At 38.6% G+C, this 23,384-nt stretch overlaps 1 protein-coding gene across 1 annotated transcript; it reads left to right on the top strand.

The window, feature by feature from the left end:
- The first annotated feature begins 31 nt into the window (after positions 1–31).
- On the top strand, positions 32–22,938 carry TRA2A (transformer 2 alpha homolog). The gene is made up of 9 exons (XM_010712769.3): positions 32–5,367; positions 5,467–5,633; positions 8,019–8,152; positions 9,018–9,189; positions 13,215–13,403; positions 20,251–20,366; positions 20,891–20,998; positions 21,718–21,785; positions 21,961–22,938. The coding sequence occupies exons 2-9, from the start codon at positions 5,625–5,627 to the stop codon at positions 21,969–21,971; spliced, it is 807 nt and encodes a 268-aa protein (XP_010711071.1). The 5' UTR covers positions 32–5,367; positions 5,467–5,624; the 3' UTR covers positions 21,972–22,938.
- The last annotated feature ends 446 nt before the right edge of the window (positions 22,939–23,384 follow it).

Raw genomic sequence — 23,384 nt, 5'->3', positions numbered from 1 at the left:
GGCCCGCCTCGGAGCCGCGCGGCGCCCGGCCGTGTAGCCGAGGGCTTTATCTCAGCGCGCCGCTGCGGTTTTGTAACGCTGTTAGGCCCGTGTCTTCTCTTCCCCTCCCTCCCATTGCTGCGGTTTCTCTGTACGCCTATAATAACCGGGCCTTTCCATTTTCTGTTTCGTTTTTTTGTTTTTTTTTTCATTTTTTCCCTAGTGATATCAGGATAAGCAGCAGTTAGAAGCTGCTTGAAGCAGAAATTAAACGTGTGTTATCCTCGCTCCATCACTGCTGACTTTTTTTAATTTTGCAGATTTTTTTGTTTGCTCCCTAAGAATTGCTTTAGAAGAACACCTGAGCATCCTTTTGGTGACTTTTTCTGATGAACCAGTGGTAGCAGCTTTTCGCTTCTATCAGGTCGTTGCCTGAAGAAACAAACGTTTTAAAAGAGCAGAATCTTATTCCAATAATGATATTTACAGAAATGTGCCTATCCTTTTGCGATGTTCGTTTAAAAAACAAAAACAACCAAAAAAACCCAGTCCCCAGGCTTGGTGTGTTTTACCTGGCTGTGCAGTGACTGCTGCTGGTTCCTCAGGTGAGGTAAACAAAATCTGTTCTTGTGTTAATTGCTACACAAAGGTGGCCAGTACCTGTGCTCTTTCCAGTTAAATAAGCTAATCTCAGGGGGAAGCCAGCCAGGTCTAAGAAAGCTGAGCAGCATGTGTTCTTTGTTGTTCATTTTTAAGGTTTGTTACTCCAGTCACATCGTCTCTATCAAGATTTATATATTTATGTTTTCTTCTTTATATTTCGATAGTTCTTGCTTTTTGATTGAAATATTTATATTAGGTTCCTTAATGGGTCTCTTGTTAGTGCTAAAGAAACAAATAGAGCTGAGGATTTCTGCATACGTTCTGCCAAACATAGAAGTGAAATAGCATTTTGACAGTACATGAAGTATGAGGAGTCCCACATAGCAGTTTTTCTGTTACCTCTCAGTTGGCTTATGCTTTATTTTTTTTTGAGGTGGAACATCTACCTGTTGGAAAGAACTGACCCTATTGAGTTTTTCTTTGGAAAACTTGCATTCTTTTCACTCCCCAGTACTGGGATTTATGAAGCACTCGCATGTGAGTGTCTCATTTTTTTAAATGTAGCTGAACACAATGGCAGATAATTGATTCCCTCACAGCATTTTTTTGTTCTAATTAAGAATGTTCCTAAGTAGTTCTTTTACTTTATTTCAGTAATGCATTTTTGATAACGCTATTAAAATACTTAGAAAACCTTGTAACCTAATATATTTATTTATTTATTTTAACTGAAAATAGTTGCAGGTGTAAAATTAAACGTGTGAATTTATGGGAGGGGAGGATTTGGTGTTTAATTTGATGTTCCTGATCAGACCAGAACTCTTAAACACTTGCATCCTAGTGGTTTAGTGTGCTATGTGCAGGCACATGGCATCAGGATTGTGTGGCTTAAGTCTTCAGCAGGAAGAAACAGAAGAAATGGGGTGGAGTCTGGGGGTGGGAGAGTGTTTGTGAGGAGCCTGCTTTCCTCAAGCTTAACAAAAGAGGTGTGAGTGCCTTTTCAGTTCCCCTCCACCTCCCTCAGTACTGGGTTTCAGTACACATTGGAGTGATGTTCAAGGAGGCCTGGTTCTTGCAGGTAGCAATAGTCTGATGCTGAGGTGAGGGTACTGATTGAATGAGTAGTAAGTAAAAGATTCTTTCAAACACATCCTAGTAAGATTAGTTATAAAGTCTTTCCTGTTTTGCTTCTTGTGAATAAGTTTCATATGTGATTATTGATAGTTGACTTAATTGTCTACCTTTTTTTTTTAAATTTGTAAATCTTAGAATCATTACCATCATTTAATATGTAGAGGAAATTTAGGATGATCTCAAAAGCAGCTTTTCAGCTGCTGTGTAGTTTGCGCTGTCTAGGAAACTGCCTTTCTGAAGCATTGGATAAAATCATTGTAGACATCAGTAGGGATTTTTTAAATATTATTACTCTTGAGCTCGCTCATTTCTTTAGTGACCACTTTTTTTCAAAGCAACTGTTAATCAGATAACCAGCTTAGGCTGGTTAACGTCTGCTCTGGTTTTGTATCATCTTGCTTCGACTTCAGCAAGTTTAGTTGCTGGTTGAGCAGAACTCTCTTCCACTTCCTCCCCAAAGAGCACGGAAACACAGTGATTTAATTGAAATTGCTAGAGTAGTTGGAAACATAATGGACATATTAGAATTAAGTTTATGGGCTTCAAGGAGGAAAATTATGTTAAGTCATGTTTATATGCAGTGACTTGAGTTTTGGAGCGGTTAAAAGATTTTATCAGTGTTCATTGAGAGCAGGTTAGGCAGATGAGGCTTTTTATCCTGTTGTTAGGTAGCAGGCAACTTTAAGCAAGGATTTAGGTGTTATTTCCTTTCATCTTTGTCGTTATTTGTGATAGCATGTTCATCCAGTGCATATTCTGTGATGCAACTTCATTGGAAGCTTTCTCTGAGCAGTGAAGGACTGGCAGTCTGAACAGAGCTGGGCAGAAGCTCCACTTGCAGCATTACAATGAAGGCAGAACTCCAGCTTGATTGCCCTTGATTCTCATGAGATGCCTCTTTTTGCTCAATGTAAAATCTCCTAAAAAAGCACTTGAAGTTTATATTATTGCTAAAGGAAGTATATGTGTAGTTCCTATGAAAGCAAGTGGCTTTTAGACCTGCTAATCACAAGCTTCATGAAGAAAATATTAAAGTTAACGTATGTTCTAATGTTAATTACCTAAACCCGATCAAGCTTGCAGTCACTTTGATTCAGACTAATGTAGTGGCAGTCTGCTACCTCAGCAGCAAGGAGGCACACTGCTTTTGAGGTACAGGTGTGGCTGTGCTCATGCTGTGTAGTTCTGCATTAGCTTGGAGAAAGCTGTGATAGTGTTTCTAATGACAGGCATGGAAAGGAGACTTCTTAGGCAAGTTGATCACTTTTTTTGTTTAATGGAGCTTAACGTTTAGGTCGGTACCCGGGCAAAAGACTGCCTACTGAACCCTTTCCTGAGCAGGTGTATATTTAGCCCTCAGTGAGAAGATGCAGAATTGTAAACTGATAATCTACAAAAAATTAATTGCTGAAGTTTTTTTTTAATTGGAGTAGTGTCATAAATGAATGCATAATGGTTGCTGATGCTGCTGACTTTTCAAAAGTGTCTACAAGGCAGCACAGGTTAATTTTGCTTTATAGAAAAGTTTATTGCCTACACATACGCATTAAAACATTTATGGAAAAATAGCTAATAAAGGGATTAGTTTGAGTAAGAGTGACAAGTCATAGCATTAAACAAATATTATTTAACTTCTCTTGTGAGCTTCAAGTTGGTAGGTTCCTGTCAAAGCAATAGCTAGAAAGTAGTTGTCTCATCTCAAAGCTTTGCTACTGAATTGATGGATTCATCCATTGAATGTAGGATGATATTAAATTTGCTGCTTTCCTGACTACTTATACTTTTCTGTCCCCTTATAAAGTTGGACTTCATTTATTTTTGGCATTTGGGCAGAAGTTTTTCAGCAAGATTTTTATGAAGCCCGAGCTTTTGTTTCGCTAGCTCAGTGGTGTTGCTGGGCTGCTGGTGTCCTTTCTGCTCCCATCCCTCACGTGCTGCTGGTACTTCGTAAGGTTGAATGAAGCACAGCTGAAGTCAGTGTGATTTCACGATTTTTTTTTCTTCCTATTTTACTTCCCATATTTTGTTAACGGAAAGCCTAGCATAAGCCTCATCAGCTCTTTTTATTTAGTCTCACTGTGAATTTTGATAGCCTCATGACAAATCTGTCATACCCTGAAGTGGTAACACCTGAGGTGAGGTAAGACTTCTCACCCTCACTGTGTCATGTGGCTTAAAAGAGCTATTCTTGTCGTCTTGCTGTCTCTATCATAGCCTCTGATGGCAGCTGGAAACCTAACAGTACTTGTGAAGACTTTAGCAGTTCTGCTACTGTAGAACTGTTTTGAATACTTTTTTTTTTTAAAGGAATACCTATATTTGAAAGCAGCATTTCTACTGAAGGATGTGAGGAAGACAAATGAGAGACAGATGTACCTGGGATCTGTTGATACAGTTGTACTAGTGTGGATGAAATGCTTTGGCATCTTGCTCAGCTGGCTGGTGGGGAGCTGTCGATGAGTTATTCAGTGCCTAGGTATACGTGATTGTTAGGTAATGATAGGAAAGGACTTTTCCTGTCCGTACCACTTGATTTCACCTTGGTCTTTCTGGAATAAGGAGGGTGTGAAGAATGGAATATGACTTTGGAGTTGTCATCCAGAGAATCAGTAGCTGAAGCTGCAGTCTTTAGATTGCATTCACCTACAGCAATTTATTTGGCTCCCAGTTACAGTTCTTGATGAATCATTAATCCCTTTTCCCACTGTATGCTGAGGGTATTGCAGTGGGATGTTCTGAGGAGCACACTTTTTTTTTTCCATTTTGCCATGGGAAAAGTGTCACTTGCATGTGTATTCCCTTTGAAAGGGAAACTTGATCTGAAGATTATTAGGCAGTTAGCTGACTGTCTCTTTCCCACAGGCTGTAGTGACAGCAAATCTGGATACTTGGAAATGGTGACAGTGAGTATCTGCCTTGTGAGTTTGTGAGGGTGAGAGCAGGGACTGGGTAGCTGCACAACAAAACAGAAGATGCCTGCTGTCGTTCATGAGATTGTTGTGGGGTGAGAAGCTGAGTTGAAAAAAGTGCAGTCTAATCTATGACCTTCAGGTGGCTGAGGATCTTCAGAGCAATAAGAAAAGTAAATGTTGAGGATGCAGAGAGAAAGTGTAGCTTGTTCTCTTGTAAGTAGTAGTCAAATTCATTTCTGGGTAAATATGGAGCAAAGATCGGAGTATGTAAATTGCTTGAAGAGGAGTAAGGGATTTGAATGCTTTGGATAATAGGGGTGTCTATTTGCTGTTGTTAAAGATGACATAAGAAAAAAGTTAAACATAGCATTCTTTTTGATACTGCAGAATGGATATAAATTGTTAATGCAGGACTGTTGGATCTGTCTGACACAGACTAAGAGTTGCCTTGATTATTTCCTTATGGGGAAACAGAGGAGGAAAGTTCTTTAAAATTTCCCTTTGTGACACTTTGAAGTTCTGAATCTCTTAATCCCTACCTGTAGTCTTGCTAATATAAATCTTATTAGGTGCTTTTTCAGTGTCTTCCTTAAGTCCTTAAACTCTTGCAGCTTATTATGATTCTCTTAGTCCCTCCTGTTGAAGAGCACTGTAGGAGATATAACTAGGTGATCAGTGTTGCATCAGAAGATGAGATGTAATTGCCTGCCAATGCCACACAGTATGCATCTGCTAACAGGTAATCTCTCTTTAGCTGCAGTTTACACCTTCAGTAAAGTTGAGGAAGTTTGAAATGTATACAGACTTACGCTGTCACCTCTGTTGCTCCACTTCTAAGGTTATATGTTTGCAAATGCAGCCTCTGAAGGGCGTAAGCAACGAGCTGTGAATGAACGTGACCTACACGGAATAACGTAATGTTTGCTCTCGGCAGCTGCGTATGGACTCACTGTCATAACCGATGCTATTAGAAAGAGCTGTGGGTGGTGTCAGAAGATGCTGCAGGTGAATAGATAAGGATGCTAAGCTAACTTCTTTTCACGTATGGGAATTACCAGGTCCTTAATATTTTTGGTACCTCCCAACAGATCTGTGATGTGACTTTTTTTTTTTTTTTGCTGCTGCTGCTGTTCTTTTTGTTGTTCCTATCGTTCTTATTGTTCAAGAAGTGATCTTCAAATGTAATAAGAGTGGCAATATAATATCCTCACTTCTTTGCCTTTTTATTGGAAATTCTTATTTAAGTCTTGACAGTGATGCATTAAATGCTTTTCTATACTGCTGATCACTCTTACTGGGGGGAGAAGGGGTTCGGTGGAAGTAATTGCCAGAGGAAATGAGAGCTACTGCTGGGGATTAAGTGTAAAGGGAAGAACTGAGGAGAGGTACTTAAAAATCACATTAGTGCCCCTAAAAGGATATGCGTGTGTATACATACATATTTTTTGTGAACAGTCAATTTTAGATGTAAAAATACAGACATCAAAATTCAGTAATATCGAAGTGTGCATCCTTCCTCCTATTTCTGTGACAGCCTTGTAGCTAGATCAGCAGTTAGCTGGTTTAATAACGGAAACCTGTAGTGCTGTGGCTCTCGTGTCACAGCCAGGCTTTCAATGTAGCCTTTGCTGGTAAGTTTAACATGCCTGTCATCCCAGTCAGTGACGTTCTCCATATACCTCTTGTCCTTTTCATTGAGGTGAAGGGCAACAGGTAGCGTAGCTGTAATGCTTGCTAGTAAGGGATCTTTCAAGTTCCATTTTGTGCTTTTTATTGTCTAGAAATGCGAGGAAGGAGCCCTTTGAAAAAGGACTTGGATTCAGAGTGCTAACTGTGAATGGAAATACAAATCTGAATTTAAATAGAATAATAAATAAATTGAGAAATACATTCTGTGGACAAGCAGGAGGGGAAATGATGAAAATAAGAGTGGAATGTCACTTGTGGGAGGGGAACTTGCTATGCTTTTTTCTTTTTTCTGTTAAAGAGTTCTGCACAATTTTCTGTGATAATGTAGATATTATAGACACATTCAGATTATATATGTAGTAATTCCATAGTTCTTTTTTATTGCTGAGCTCCCTAGAAATGCTGCATACTAAAGTGTGAGGAAATCCTAACCTGCTCTTTACTTGTTTTCTTAGTTTTTCTCGTGTGCACTATCATACAAGAAAACAAGAAAGTTGTGTATTTCATTGGATTGCTTTGAACTGCTGTATTATGTCTTTTTGTTTTTGTGGATTAAGTTGTATGCAAGAAAAACAGGATAACAATGAGGAAGAGAAAGTAGGAAGAAAATTTTGTCTTGCGTATATCTATGTGCATGTACTGTGCGAGTAAGTATGTGCATAGATAGATTTTTGACTGGAAATTGTTGGCCATTCTGTTGAACTGAGAGTGTCTTAGTAATAATGTGTAGGAGTAGAATTTGGGATATTGAATACGGAGAAAACACAGTCACTGTTTTAGGGGGGAAATTTAGTTGCTGGTATCAATATTTTAATATATTTGTGCTAAGTAGTCTTTTAGTTCATTTATGTATCTTACAAAGAATAACAAGTTTAAAAGGGGAGGAGGGTAGTTTTGAAAATACAGTAAAACACTGAGAACTCAGTAAGCTTATTGTTAGACCGTAGACACTTATACAGTTTTAAAGCTTTTTTTAAAAAAGTTGTTTTATAAAGTAGTTTCTTGCACTTTACCTGCTGGCTTTTCAATTTGGTAGATAACATCTGAACTCCAGCAGAGTTTTATAATCCCCACGTGCTTAAATATACTAAATGTTCTTTTTCCATTAAGGTTAATGTTCGTGAAGAAATTGAAGAGTTTTTTCCAAGAATGTGGAAGATAAATCAAGATAAAAGAAGGCTAATGAAAAGTATTAAAGATCAGAAAATTAAAATTGAATGGGGGAAAAAATTGAACAGAAGATTGGTCAGATAGAAGCACTTGAATGTTTTTTTAAGGCTATAATGAATTGTTTGAATTGGGGAAGAATACACGAAGTATGAAAAATGAAAAACTCAATGAAGAATGAAGAAAAGTAGAAAGCAAGAGTGAAGTAGAATTAAAAGAATCTGGAAGAATGAATGGGTCCTAGGTTAAGTAAATGTATGGTTTATGTTCCAGTGTCTGTATGATCAAGTTGTAGATGAATTTGCATGATTACTTAGTTAATAGAGAACTGGTGATCTGGTTTGAGCAGGGATCTATTTGAGGAAAGCATACAATATTAACAGTGGGCTAGCAAAATGAAATTTGTTCTGGAGGGTATTCCCTAACCGTTTGTTTTTCAGGAGCAATCAATATAATAGAATTACTGTACTTTAAATGTTAGGAGTTAGGCATTTATACAACCAATACCATTTGTAATACTGTTCTTTTTGTTAGGAGTCTCGCTCCCAGTCAAAATCTCCAGCTGGGAGCCCTGCTCGTGTAAAATCGGAGAGCAGGTCAGGATCTCGCAGTCCATCGAGAGCTTCCAAACATTCTGAATCACACTCTAGGTCAAGATCAAAATCGAGGTATGTCTGGGAAATAGTTCAAGTTGATTCAATATTATTGCTTTTGTTCATTCGTTTGTTACATTACTGAGATTTTTTTTGTCTTGTAAAAATTATAAACTTTTTAGAGGGTGTTAAGAGGGCCGTGTTAATTTGCATGTTGGTGGCAAAGGCTGGGGGAAGATTCCATAAGTAATAAAGCATGTGTATGTAAAGAGGAAGTAATGTAAATAGGAGTAGGTGTGTAGAAGTCACTGCTAAAATAGATAGATTTAACTATTCCTGAGAAGGGAGAAGAGGTTACAGTTCACTCTTTTAAAATCTAATGTCCTCTTTCCTCAAAGGGAGGGTCTTGTGTGTGGACCCTTTGTGCAGGTAAGAAGGAAGACTCAAGCGAAAACCACAGCAGAAGTAGCCTGTGTTAGGTATGGGTTAGCTCTGTATTGGAACTATTGGAAATGTTGAAGGGTGATTGCTTGGGGGCAGTTCTTGACATTTCTTCACTGAAACACTGAGTCTTTGTAAAAACAAAATCTGAAAACTACAGCTAAAGTTGGGGATGGTTAGCTTCTTGATTTACCTGGGTTTTAAGATTTAAATTCATTTTTGAATCACTTCATCTCCCTGTCAGTGTGTACCTGTACAGGCAAAGTTCTACAGCTCTCCCTTTTAAGGAAGCTATAAAATAGAGAGCTCCCTCAGAGTCCAGGGAGGACTGCATGCCTCTTTTCTCTAAATGTATCTTAAAATATTTTTCAGCTCAAACAACTATTTTAATTGTAGTGAGCCTCAGAAAAATGAATTCGAGGTTTTTCTCTGGGAAAAGCAAGGCTTACAATATGCTTGTGTGCAGATGATCTAACCGAAAACTTTATCTTTGTTGAAGATCCAGGTCCAGAAGACACTCGCACAGACGTTACACTCGCTCCAGATCCCATTCCCATTCTCATTCCCATAGGAGACGTTCTCGAAGCAGATCATACACGCCAGAATATCGTCGTCGAAGGAGCCGTAGTCATTCTCCAATGTCCAACAGAAGAAGGCACACAGGCAGCAGGGTATGTCATGTTCAAGGCTGAGTATTAACAAAATGGTTGCTGCTTTAACACCAGTGTAATCCAAGTTAACTGCAGCCTGCATGAGATTTACTGTCTTTTCAGTGAAGATAGGGGAATTGGATTTTGAGTGAAAGAAGGGGTTGGTAAGAGCAAAGTCTTTCCACTGGGATTACTATTTGTGCATGTAACAGACGGGGCAGGTGCCACAAACCATACCGTTGCAGTTCAGTGTAGGCAGATTGTTAATGCCTACTTCCCCTCTGCTCTAAATTTGGACTGTTTTTTATTTTGTTCCAAGCATATCCACCCTTCACAAAATAAGATCTTCTCTGTATACAATAAAACAAAACAAAGTAGATATCTACAAGATGGACTAGAGAAATAAAGGAACAAACTTCTAAAGTGTTCTTGTTCATAACATAGTCTACAATGTTGAAGGTTGCTATTGGGTCTAACTTCAATATACCTGTGCACTGTTAGCTAATGTGTAAATCTTAATAAGCTAGAAAAGAAGTTATGAAAAGGACCAGTAGGCCGCTGAGAATTTAAATGGAAAATAAATAGTCTTTCTGTAGACAGAATAGAAAGTGTAGGTAAACCAAGATGCAAGATACTTCTTGTATGTCATTCTGAGAGATTTCCCCCAGAGTCATTCCTTGTTCAGCACCTTAGGTGCTGTTTTTGCATTGCTTCAAGCTGATCAAAATAAATGTTGCGCACACATCTTCCTTGGAGAGGTCTGTGATACTTTCAGTTTTGATGTAGTTTAGTTTCTCTGAATGTATTCATTAACTAGTTCTGCTTATCGTGGTGAAGCAGCTCACTAGGACCGGATAATACCGATGTGAGAGGGAAGATGAATGTGTGGAGGAGAGAGTTGGGCCATTTAATGTGATGAGGATTTGTATGAAGACTACACCAGTGCTAGTTGATGTACAGTGTCTTCAGCTGCTGTGAAGCAGCGTTTGTAGTTAAGGTGTTTGTGGATTGTTGCCAGTGTTTAATCATGATGTAGTAAATATGAATCTAATGTCTTGAAAAGTTGGAAGGAATAACTGAACTTCAAAAGGCATAGCACATTTCCTGGTGAAAGACAAATGAATCTACTTTATTACTTTTAGAAATACTAGGATGTTTTGCTGTGAATAAATTTTGGTTTTTTTTTTTCTTGGAAATGACTCAGTGACTCTGTAAAACATGGAACTCCTTTTCAAAATGAACATCACACTATTTCTGAACAGTAGTTCTCGTAATGTCAAAACAAAATAAACCAGATTTGAATTCTCTAAATGCAAGGTCCTACAGACACCAGAGAAATTGGTGACAATTTTGCCAGTTCTGCTGACCTGGGTCTGTAGAGGCAGTACAAAAACTAGATATTAAAGGTGTCTTTTTGTCCTCCACCACTGAAATCCATCTAATGATGAATGATGCAACTGTCTCTTGTTGCTTAGGTTGCACCGATTCTCTTGTCTCAGAAAAGGTAATTAGGTTTAATTGTGAGTGGGGATGTATAGGAGAGCAATACAGAGGAGTATCATGTGTAGGGACTTGTCTAAGCAATGATTTAAAAGACTGTGCGGTCTCATTGCACTTGTGTTTCAGTGGATGTTAATGCCACTAAATTATTAAATAGCCTTAAATGAAGAGGAATGAAAAAGAAATTTAAACCTCTCTAATTGAAACTTTAAAGTGGCAGACTGCCAGTTTTTGTTGTGCCATTTAATGTGATGAGGAGTTGTATGAAGTTCATGTTCTAAAACTCAAGTTTGAAATTTGGCAAATGGAAAAAGCAAATAGGCAAGTATTTTGTCTGCTGTTTTTACAATGGACTCCTGAACACAAACTCTGCAAGTGGAAAAATCCACACCAATTTGAAACGTAGCATTACAAAAGTAAGGAAAGGTAGGATGGGAGTGTAGATAAATCACAGTCTTCACTCTTCTTCTTGTCTTCTACCAAGACACAGGAGAGTTTGTCAGCAAGCTCTGGGGTATTTTTTTGTCAGTTTTTAAAGTATTTGGAAGCGTGCTCTTGTTTAAGAAAAATGAGAGTTCTGCTGTAGCAGTGCTCAGGAGATACTTAACTGATGCGTCATCCAGACCTCTTCCTTGATGAGAATTCTTTGGCTGAACCTATGCTCTGCTCTTAATAGCAACTGGAGTGGCTTGGAATACGGTTTGTTTACTGAACTTCGTGTGATAATTTTTTCTCTGTTCAGTCTTTTCTTTTTATGGTGAGGGAGAATCCTTTTAAAAGAAAGTTGAGTTAAATCTTGATTCTTGCAACAAGAGCTAAGCTAGGTTGCAGATCTCCTGATACGAGAAACTGATGGGCTACTTGAACATGCTCAGATGAAAGCAGGTGAGCAAAGCTTTTAATGTTCTTCAACATTCTTGTGAAAATAACCGTGTATGATGCCCCTATTTTCTACATGGAAAAAACTATCCAGATGCTTTTTACCTCCTGCATATAAAGATGTGCTTATCTCAATCACAACTGGTGAGCTAATGCTATGGTTCTCCAGAAAAGGAGTGTAAGCTTTAAGCAGAGCCTTTTAGAGTAAACTTGAGCATACAGGTCATAGGCATATTTGTCTTTGTTTTGCTTGCTGACTCCCAGAGCTCTTTATTTCAAAATCTGCATGTTGCGGGTTAAAACCCGAGTACTTATGTGCATACTCCAAAATTTTGGTTTAATTTAGTTTTTTTTTTTTTGAAGTTTAGATTTCAGCTAGGGACCATGGAAAAGCTTGGCTCAGCCTTTAATCTCAGCTAGCTTCCTGTCTGTGCTTTAAAGCAGAAATTTCCTTTGTTATGGAAGTTTTGAAATTGAAGGCTTTACCTCAAAATTGTCATCTAAAAACTGTCATCTTGGTATCCAGAACTACAGAGTAGAGTTCATAAAAGAGCATGTGAGAAGAGCGAAGCCTCTTCGTTCTTTAAGTCACAATGAAGGGGAAGCTCTGAGGTATAAATTACTGTGCATCGGTGGCTCTGAAAATCTGAAACAGAAGTTTCAGCTGTTAACTTTCCATTAGTATTTCAGCAGGAAAAAATGAAATCCCTGTGCCTGTTGCTGTTATTTTAAAGTATTCTGGTGTAGCAGGTGCCAGGAACTTAACTGAAAGGGAAAAAAGCTAACAAAAACCACTCCACTTATGTAGAAAAAGGTAGCCCTTCAGGGATTGGCTTAACTCTTGAGGCTTGTAGAGAAACTTTGACCCTAATAAAAAAATGAATTGCATTACCTTGAGCAATTGTACAATTCCTTGTTTGACTTACTTTAGTTGAAATGTACAAATAGTTCAATCTCTTGCATCATGTTAAAGGAGTCTGGAGTCTTGTTCTAAACGAGTGCATGTGCTTCTGAATTAGTTTGATAGAACAAGTATTTGTTTCTGTGTAGTTAAGTTGGTGATTTTGATCCAATTTTATGGGGCAGAGAGAAAATTTTCAATTTAAATACTAACCTTCACTATATCTGAAGGGGAAATGTTGAGGTGGGAAGGAAGTACACAGTTCTGGTAGAAGGTGAGTTAAAGTTCATCTGTTCGTGCTGACAAGCTCAAGTGTGTTTGTTGTATGAAAGTAGAGGCAGCGTCCAACATTTGGCATCGTTGGTGACCAAGTGGGAGTGTTAACGAAGGGAGGGAGTTTGGGATGACTGGCCCATTTTTAGCACCGTTAAATATCCTGTCTGCCTCTTGCTGATGATTCAAGTGAGAAATATTGGTAAAACAGTTTCCTGTTTGCTGCATCTTTTTGTAGTTGTAATACCTCATGTTTCCGAAGTGTACCATCAGTACAACTTGAGAAATTTACCCTTGCTTTTTAGTAAAATAAATGTCAGGAAGTTAGTTACATTTTGAAAATGTCTTAAGATTGGGATATTAACTCTTGCAGTATTAAAATATGTAACAAACTATACTTAACTTTCTTTATAAAAAGTTGAGAAATGTATATGTGTAAATGCATGACTTGTTTTTTATTAACTTAACTGGTGTTAACCTCTTATCTTACCAGGCTAATCCGGATCCAAATACGTGTCTTGGAGTGTTTGGTCTCAGTTTATACACCACTGAGAGAGATTTGCGTGAAGTCTTTTCTCGTTACGGACCTTTGACTGGTGTCAATGTTGTTTATGACCAACGGACTGGACGATCAAGAGGATTTGCTTTTGTTTATTTTGAGAGAATTGATGATTCTAAAGAGGTAAATTCATCATTTCCTACTTAAAAATCAGTGTACTCTTTGTGTATTGTCTTCACAAGTATCTTCGTAAAAAAATTGTGTGTGTGTTCACCACAGAAGTTCTCTGAGATTCATTTCAAATGCTTTCTTCAAACCATGTGGCGCAGATTAAGAGCACTAGTTCGATGTTCGGATGCTCAAGTGAAGTTTGAGGCTGGACTGTTGTTTGTATTGAAACACTAACAAACGTGGCAATTTGATTTATTAATCTGTTACTTCAAGATGAAAATCTTCAGGCAGACACAGAAGAGTTATAGGATTTTTCAAATTTTTTTAAAACTAACTCTTGAAAATAACTTTCTGTATCAAAATTCTAACTATTTTGTTCACCACTCTCTTTGGAAGTGTGTTGTGCATTTGAGAGTCTGTTTTTGTCTTGAGTTAGTGGCTAGTTAGACAAATAGCTGTGTGTGTCTGGACTAAGTGTCCATTAGTATAATTGATGTGTAGGGAAGCAGTCAAAGAATCTGAACAGCAGTCTGTATTATGGTTCACTGCATTAGGTTTTTTTTAACCTGTGTAAGGATGCAGCAAGCCTTACTAATTTAATAAGATTTTATGAGTTTGCTGTTAAACAAATAGATGTATTCTGTTTGTTCTGACAAAATAAAAAAGTGCCTGTATTTCAATCAGCCAGCGTATTTTTATACACTTCTTTTCAGTAACAGTGCAGATACTGACTTGAATGTTATACCTTCCTCATGGGGATATCTCTTCCTTTCTTATGGACAGACTTAACATGTTTGTGGATAAACAGTCATGGGCAGACGTTTCAGATGTGCTGTTTGATTGTTTTTACTAGGTAAAAGTATATTCATGATGTTTGGGTATGACTTGTGTCACTTAGCACTGCAGGATGGGAGGATGACAGCTGTGGACCTACTGTCAGTAACTTAAAAATGAAAACTGCTGATGGGAGTTGATGTTACTTGAAGTCATGAGTAATGGGCTAGATGCAGTTTTGAACTTTAACTCATTTCTGGTATGATTCTACAAGCAATTGCGATAGAGCAAGCAGCTGTAGAAGATGATGAAACAAGACTTACAGAGAGCCAGTTTATGACAATAATAGAAGTTGTATGTGTATGATTGTTGCAGGTTATAGGAGAGTAGCAAGTAAAAAGAGCTGGAAGCTTCCTTCAGCTTCCCTTTGTTTCCCCAGTATCACCTTGAAAGGTTAGGAGAGGAGTTAATGGGGTGGATTGCTGTCTGTTCGTATTTAGTGGTCTCTTTGGTTCTCACTTCTTAGTCTTGTCTTTCTTTGCAGCCCGGTAGAATTCTGAAGCTGTGACTGTTCTGTAGTGCAGTCAGTATCCAAAACACTTGCATGTTGTTTTGTAGCATTCATGTGCTAGTTTTGTCTGTTTTAAAACTTCATGTCTTTAGAAATCCTTTTTTTCTAGTTGTCATTGGCAATGGTCGTGCATGACACCATACATTTTTAAAAATGTTCCATGTAAATACCATGAAGTAATTTGTTTAGTATGAAGCTGCTTTGGCAGAAACTACAAAATGGGAATGCAGAAGAAAAAAAATGGGATATTACATGCAGAAGCAAAAATGCAGTAATAAAGATGAGCAATGTAAGTAGGAACTAAAGTAAGTGGGAATGTAAACAAATTTTTCCTATCTCTGCTTTGCTGTATTATTTCAGTTTTATAAGTTCCAAGTGGTGGGAGTTTTTTCGTCCTTCCTCCTCCCCACATCAGCTCACTGGGGAGAAAAAATGGCTTCGTTTGATTTAATTTCACAGACCATGAAGGCAGATTTGAAGTGGCAGTAAGTAGGAAAGGAGGATATAGCTATAGGCGTGAAACTGACAGGCCCTGGAGGAGGACTAAGAGGAGTGGTATAAATCCTTGGGGAAGGTGGGTCAGATCTGAAAAGCTGGATATGCTAAAAGTAATGTTACTTGAGCTGCTTCTGTTTTAAGTAAATACATTTCCTCTTTAAAGAAACAAGAGAATAAACCAAGCCTCTGAGTAAAGGCGATGTAAAACTCCAGGTAAGAAGTGGAGTGGAATTCCTGTCTTTTTAAAGCAGCTGTAGATGGATTAAATAGGTGTAGAAAAACCCTGGCAAGAGGGGATAATCACTAAGATTTCATATCGTCTTTACTTCTCCACTTCTCAGAGGGGTGCTCGAGAAAGCCTTTTAGCTGGTGTGCTTTGAAACAGTGTTGATATTCAGATTGGACACCGAAAGAGTTGTGAGTAGTTGTCTTTAAGCTTTGCAGTTTGGTCAGCTGTGGTATTGCATGGATTCTCTTGCAGCTGAAATCCTGTTGGGATCTTTGTTGTCACTAGTAACCTTCCTTAAAAATCAAGTCAGATATTGAGCTGGTGGAAGTGTTACTGTGTCTTGCTTTTTTATGAGGTTACATTTTGGTTTCTTGAAAGCAAGAGAAGTAGTATTTGGTATTGTTTTTGCCCTGTGTGTTGCAAGGACTTGTCTTAGGTTATCATCCTTCTGTTAAAACTTCAGAATCACACACGAGGAGTACAGCATTGCTGTGTGGAGAGCCAGACTTGTAATCTTCTGTGGATTGATGTACTTTGTTTTGCAACACTAGCACTGAGCTGTTTTGCAATGTTTTAGCTAAGTTATTCCCATGTCCGTCATGTTAGTAGTTTAGGATTTTTGTTTCTTCCTCTTACAGAAGAAATACGCACTGTGTTGCAAACTATGTATTAGAATGGAAAAAAACAACCATCTTTGAGGCAGATCGATTGTCTTGGGGTCAGTAATAAGAGGATCACAAGTAAAAGGCTTGGAGTTGTATGGAGGTGATTCTACATTTACCAGGGATTTCATTCCAGCTTTTTCAGTCACTTGTCACACAATAAACTAGTAGTTGTTAAAATTGAGGCTACTGTGAATGCGCCGTTGTACAAGGAACTCATCTGTGAAGCATTAACTACAACAGCTGTTGGCAATACGGAATTTTCAGTTTCTCATGCTACTTACATGCTATTTACAGTTTTGACTGTATTTCAGAACACTTCTCTGAAGCAGTGTATATGGACAATTAAGACAACTCTGACACAGACAACTGAACCTCTGACATAATTTGTTGCCTACGAGTGTAATATCTCCAAGTTTTTGTGTTTCTTTGTTCATTTGTGCAAGACATTCTGTGGTGCAGGCAGAGCAATTTAGAAGAGTTGTTACTGACCAAAACTTCTCCCGCTGCCTTAAGTGATGTTTCCGGCATCAAGAGGACTCTCAGTAAACCAGAAAAGAGCATGAGAACGTCTCCCATGTTTGGAATTGGAATTGTGTAAGCCTGGAATTACAGGCTTCTGGAGACCATGGGATTGCTAATAGTTAGGGAAGCATACCCAGTTACTCATTCTGATTCTCTAAAATTCTGTTTGTCTTTACTCTGCAGCTCTAGGGTTTGCTTTAAAAAGAATCCATGTAATCAATAGATGTTAAAGCTCAGAAATTGGGAAGAAAAAAAAGTAATTGCTAGTATTTGATTATATTTAAAAACAAAAAGCAACAGTGATGTCTGTTCATCTCATGCTTCACCTGCAGTTCAGTAGAGGTGATCTTATTACTGTTGATGTTAAATATGACATAGGAAGGATTTGGGGCCATAAACAAAATAAGATTTTTAGATCCTCGAAATAGATTTCTTTTGAAATGAGTTGTAACGTAAATTGTTCATGTTTGGCTATTTGAATATATTCAGACTACTTTCTGTAAGCACTTGGACATTCACAAAATGCCACGTACTGTAATACACATTGAATGAGTTGAAATCTGTTAAATCTAATGTTTTCTGTTTATAGCCGATGGAGGTCGTGACCCAGTAGTTTGGGAACTGCTCATCTTGACAAATTAACACCTTACAAGTAGTAATTCAAAAGACCTCTGTTGTTAAGAGTAGATTGTTCTAGGTTTAAAACTGTAAATTGAGATTGAGTTCCTACTTGTGTCATTGCCAAGTCTTATTCTGTTTCTGACCCTCCATGTACAGGAATATAATCTGGTATATGAAGTCAGTCAGCAGCCAAAGCTAATAGTGTATGTTCATGTGAATCCTGTTTGCTTGTTTGCTTACTGTCTTTTTGCAAAAGCTGTGCCAGTCTTTTAACAGTGCTCAGATATTTGGAAGAAAACCCAGGCTGGAATAAAAATAGATTTGTCAGTTAAAGGCTCCTGAGAGGGCATTATATGCCTCTAAATCCCAATATAATATGATTTTTTTTTTCCTTCAGCATGTTTTATTTGATGATCTGGAAAATATACTTCTGATTTCTAGATAGCGTTTGAGACTGCTTCTTGCATGGTTGGCCCAAGTATGCGGTGTCTTTTCACTTGGACATCCAAATGCCCTTAGCGTTTGTGCACGTACAAAAGCAGCAGGAGAAGCGAGCAGAGATTTGTTCTGAATGAAATGCTACTCTAACTAAATTGTAAAATCCCAGATTTGATTATAAGGCGCTCTTAGTTCGAGGGGAAAATGAAAATGTGAGTAATTGTCAGTCACATTTATGATTCCAGTCTGTGTTCAAAACAAATCTGTGGTGCTACGTGTCTGAAATAGTTTTAAAATACAAGTGCTGGTGGAAGCACAGCACTCATTAGCTAGTTAGTGCCTGGCTTTGGGGCCTTACGGTGTGTAAGCTGCAGTGTGAGGGACTGAACGTGGGTGGTGTTACCAGTACTGTTGCTTTCTTGCAGCTTGAGGATGAAGATAACTGTGGAAGGCTTCACGTGCCAATGTCTCGATTAACATTTTGGCTAACTTAAACTTTATCAGTTATTGCTAACAGCTGTTGAAAGCAAATACAGTGGAAGTTTTACCATTGAGTAAGACATCAGACATTGTGACCGGGGCTTCTGGGTTCCGTGCAGACTGGGAACTATCAGCTCGTCTTCATCTGTTGAAATGTAATACATTTCTCAGTACTTTGGAGATGAACCATCAGATTTTGTTATCAAAAGTAACTTGTTGGCTGTCTTGCTGTTATCTTGCTCTTCTCTGCACCGCTCCCTGTGTCAAAGAACTAAAAAACTGTTTTGTTTTGTTTTCCTCTAAGAGGTGTTTGTTCTTTTAGCCAAATGAAACTAGTGCCAAATGGTCTGAGTTTCAGGTGGCTGTCTGTCAGCTCACCGCACATTGGGGATCGGACATGAAAGTGCCACGAAGCAGAAAATTCCTTTCTTTTTAGGATACATTATGTATTGCCAAGCTTCCAGAAAGATGCTTTTAATCATAAAGTTTGTATTTCCACCAGCTTGTTTGCAGCATTGTTTTGGATTTGTAATAACTCACACTGTGTGTGCACAGAATTATTTTAATTTCATTCATCTTTGTGCAGCAAGATCTGAAAAATTAAAGAGTAGGAAACTGAAGTTAATAAACATGTTTTGTTCAGAAAACATTGTAGTACACGTTGAGATGTGACGTGCTCTTTGGCTCAGCCTTGCAGTTAGCCTAGATGTGATGTTGCTGTGTAGGAACAGCCCTCACTAGGTGGCGATATAGCACAGATATAAACAGAACTCTTAAAGCACGATAAGTGTGGGTAAATAGGCTAGTGATGGATCGCTCGGTCACTTCCACTTTGGAGCCACAAAGTGAAATCATGTGGGTGTTAGTTTTGTTTCCTCCTCTGTATAGATTAGATGTGAATTCAGTATGGTTCCTGTTACGGAACTGGTAAGAAGTGAATTTCTGAGCAGCTGTTACACTCTTTTGTTGCTGTCATTGTTTTAGAAAAAGGGAAAAGCTGCTCTGCTCAGAGGCATGTTCATGAGCTGGGGATGTGAATTGTGTCTCAGCTAAATAATATAAAAAAATCTTGAGTTAAACTCAAGATTGTAAGAGTATATCTGTCCCCAAAATGAAGATAATGCATATAGGACAAGCTGCCTTGTGAAGTAGTATTTTGGAGATCTTAGGGCAGTGGTAGATGGAAGGTGCAAAAACCAAAAATTTACTTGGAAAATTTTAATAACGATTAAGTCCAACACTAGTCATTTGTGAAATTATTTTTTTCAAGTTAGCATTCCCTGTGTATAATTCTCACAAGTTTTTCCAAAGGATCACAGCAAACTGCTTGCATGATTTTGGGTTTGCGAAAGGCCATTGTATTGATTCAAAGCTGAAAGGAGCGGGGTAGGACCCCCAGTGGGCGCGTGCAGGGGCTGTGAGCAGCTCTGAAGGCGCGGGCTTCTCAGGCGCAGCCCCCTGTGCGTATGGCTTTGGCCGCTATTGTGAGAGCGAGTGGGGAGGAAGGTTGTAATTAGGTATCCATGTAGGCTGAACCCGCCATTTTACTAAGCTGGAGTAGGTCCTTGTAAGGGAGATGGCAGGAGGCTGGGAGAGCATGAAATGGCAGCCGACTAGCAGTAATCCGGCCATATGCACCCTACAGGAAGCCACTGTTTTGCACAGCCTTTGAATCCGCCCATCCCCTCTGGGTCAGAGCCGATGGTAGGAAAGATGTGGTTTTCAGGAAAAGCTGTTTTGACTTTGTTTACCTTTTTGATGGGTAGAAGGCAAAGTCTACTACAAGGGAAGCGATTGTGCTAGTGGATGGTCCTGTGCTTTCTTAAAAAGGGATTGATTGCCTGCCACGGCACTTGGCGCCTCGATGCAGCCCTGAAAGCGCTGCCGGCAAGCGGGCCGGGGGCTGGGGCCGAGCCACCGCAGTGGGGCACTAGTAGCCAGCCTAAGTAGAGCCGGCCTGGGGCTTGTTGGTCTGGGACTGGCAGAAATCAGTGTGGTTTGTGCCTCGCTTTCCATAGGAGGTCGAAGGTTTCGTGTCCTCATTCCTTCTCTTTCCCGCAGGCAATGGAGCATGCAAACGGAATGGAGCTGGATGGCAGGAGGATTCGGGTGGATTACTCCATCACCAAGAGAGCGCATACACCCACCCCAGGCATCTACATGGGCAGGCCAACGCAGTAAGGAGTCCTCATTTCCTGTGGTGGGACTAAAATTGATTTAAATGGAAAGACTGAAGTCTGGTTGAAGAAACTGTACTGCAGACTACTTATTTTATTTTTACATTTTAGAATTAAACATTTTTCTGTCACAAAGGTATTAATGTAAAGTGTGTTACTGTAAGTCAGATTTAAGTCCTTCTGTGGTTTCTTGTATTTTTATTTAAAAAAAAACTGAATGTTATTTTTTTTAAAAAGTTTCATCCAGTGCAGTCAGCTAATGCACCCTTAGCTTTCTGAAATACCAGGGTGTCCATTTGCCTTCAATTTTAACGAGATGCAGGCTGAAAGTCTTGATGGTATTTTATATTTTTGGGGAGGGGAGGAGGTGTTAAGGGTTATTTATTTGGAAGGTGTTTACATGTTTAATTATTAGATTGTTTAAGGGGTTGGTCTTCAGTGTCTGATTTACAACACTGAAAAAGGTTTTTGAATGATTTAATTTGATGAGAATATAACCTGAATTATTTATTTTTTCCTAACAGCAGTGGAGGAGGTGGTGGTGGTGGAGCAGGTCGGCGCCGTGACTCTTACTATGACAGGGGGTATGACAGAGGGTATGACAGATATGAAGAATATGACTACAGATACAGGTAAATAATTATCGTATTTCTCCAAAAACAGTGGAATTGGGGAAAAAAACAAATTTCTCAGTTTTAAATGATAGAAATGTTACTCCATTTGTACCAAGATTTCTCATGCGTGCTTGCTTTGTTGAGAGCCACCTTAGAGTAGATTTTGTAATACAAAATTAAGAGACTCGTAATCTTCGATGTTTCTGTAGTGCAGTTACTTGTTAATGGGTTGTGTGAGAAGTTAATTTTGCTAGCTGGAGAAGATGTAGAACGTATACCCTCCAAATGTAGCAGGCGGGAATAAAAGGGAACTCTTCTGTACTGTATATAGAACCAGGAACAGCTGACAAACAGTGCTGCTGAAGAAGGGGTTATTTGTAGATGGGGTTTTTAATGTTTGACATTTCACAGCTATCTGACCATTTTGAAAGTTATCTAGTTTCAGAGAATGTTGTACAACAAGAATGGTAGGCATCTGTAAAAGCACTTAGGTGTTTACAGAGCTAGTGAGAGTTTATTAAATATGCTGTAGAGATACATCGGGTTTTAAACACATCAGACAGAGAAATATAAAAGCATTTGTTAAATATCTGTAAGCCACAGCCAAATGAAGCAGGAGTCACTCATGCAGGCCAAGTCTTTCAGTGCTAAGGAAATGATAATGTTCTGTAGAAGTAATGTGAATGAGGCTTCTTTCATTATGATTGTTTGTTTTCTTTTTTTAATTTCCTTTATAGGAGACGATCACCATCGCCTTACTATAGCAGGTACCGGTCGCGGTCAAGATCCCGTTCCTATAGTCCAAGTAAGTAAACATGAAGAACGAATAAATAGAGTCGGGCTGGTATGACACTTGTTGCAATACTCGTTGATCAGTGAGAGTTCTGAACATGAAAGCAAAAAAACCTGGACGCTGCAGCGCTGGAGTCTGCATGTGCTCTTAGTTCATAGTAATGATGTTGTCTTTTGTTTTTTTCCAGGGCGCTACTGAAGGTCAGAAGAACGAACATTTGAGGACTTGATTTTTAAATAAAAAGTTTAGATCTTAGCTTCCCTACTGTTTTCCCTCCTTCCCCTCCTTCCTTGACTCCATCCAGCTATTTTAGAAAACTTGGGTTCATTTAGAATATACATATCTTCCGTTGAAGTATTCCTGTTTTCCATCCCTCCTTATGTAATACTCTTAAATATTGTAATTGTAGTTTTTGTGTAGTATAACATCTTAAGCAAAGTTAAATAGAAAACCCAAAGTGTTGATACATTTTGGAAGTCATTCCTATTTTGTTTTTAAAACAATCGGACTCCTGGCTGATCAAAAGAGAGCAATGATATTTTTAAAGCTTGCATGTCATATGTAATGCACACACTCAGATACTTTGATATAAACCTGCATTTCCAAGTAACTCGTTGATCCTTCTGTTAAAAGGCAAACATTTTACTTTGATAAACAAGTAACGACTTTGAGCCTTTACTGTAAAGACAAGTTTATTTAGGTAGTGATGAACCAGAGGATTTTTCTTTTCTTTTTTTTTTTTTTTTTTTTGGTCAGATAGTTGCTTTGAGTGTAGGACATTTGAGCTAGAGAAAAAATGGGTATTTGGCTGACTTGGAAAACAGATCCTTGTACACTGAAAATTAAGGCTGCGTTTTATAGATAAATTTCTGGGTAGCTGCACAGTGGAAAATATTTGGAGTTAAAACCATAGAAGTCCTGGGATTTTTTTTTATTGTGCTTGGTTAAATATTTCCCCTTAATAAGTGCAGGAGAGAACAACTATTTATTGAACATAGCAATTAGTTATATAATTTGCTGTTCACTTAAAAACAAACAAAACCCCAGACTTTTGGTATTGCAATAATGATGAAGTTTTGTTTCCAGTCCTTTTGAAAGCATGGATGGAAAACCTGTAACTACATGTAAACTTTTTTTTCCTTTCAATAAAAGTAAATTCCACTGAGATGTGCTTTCTTGTTGTCTGCTTTGCGTCTCACGTCACCTTGGGAGACAGATTAAGCAGGACACGATACTGCTGAATGGCTGGTAAAGTCAGCATTTATCAGTTTGCCTGGCAACTTTGCCTTCCCTGAGAAGTGGCATGCAGTGGTGTGAGATGGCTAAGCAGAGTGGGTAGTCCAGGTTTTTCCCAACCGTTTTGGCACTTGGTAGAATCATGGTGAGATGGTTTAAGGAGAGGAAACACTGTTAACTTTGTTTGGATTTCTGGCAAGTTCTGCCCCCTGAAATAACTTGCCATGTGGCTGGCTCAGTGTTGGTGTTGGCACAGCAAAAGGAATGGAACTACCAAGCTCTCGCAGCAAAAATCGTCGCATCCTGATTGTTACAGGATGCCACCAGAAACATTTGTCATAATTTTAAGGGTAAGCGTATGAAGCAACTGTAACT

The sequence above is a fragment of the Meleagris gallopavo genome, chromosome 6 (genome assembly GCF_000146605.3).
Source record: "Meleagris gallopavo isolate NT-WF06-2002-E0010 breed Aviagen turkey brand Nicholas breeding stock chromosome 6, Turkey_5.1, whole genome shotgun sequence".
Lineage (NCBI taxonomy): Eukaryota > Metazoa > Chordata > Aves > Galliformes > Phasianidae > Meleagris > Meleagris gallopavo.
Note: the sequence above shows the minus strand (reverse complement) of the source record. Positions and strands in the feature narration are given on the sequence as shown.

Coding starts and splice junctions, on each gene's coding strand:
- TRA2A (XM_010712769.3), top strand. Junction 8,153..9,017: donor AGGTCAAGATCAAAATCGAG/GTATGTCTGGGA, acceptor TCTTTGTTGAAG/ATCCAGGTCCAGAAGACACT. Junction 13,404..20,250: donor GAATTGATGATTCTAAAGAG/GTAAATTCATCA, acceptor TCTTTCCCGCAG/GCAATGGAGCATGCAAACGG.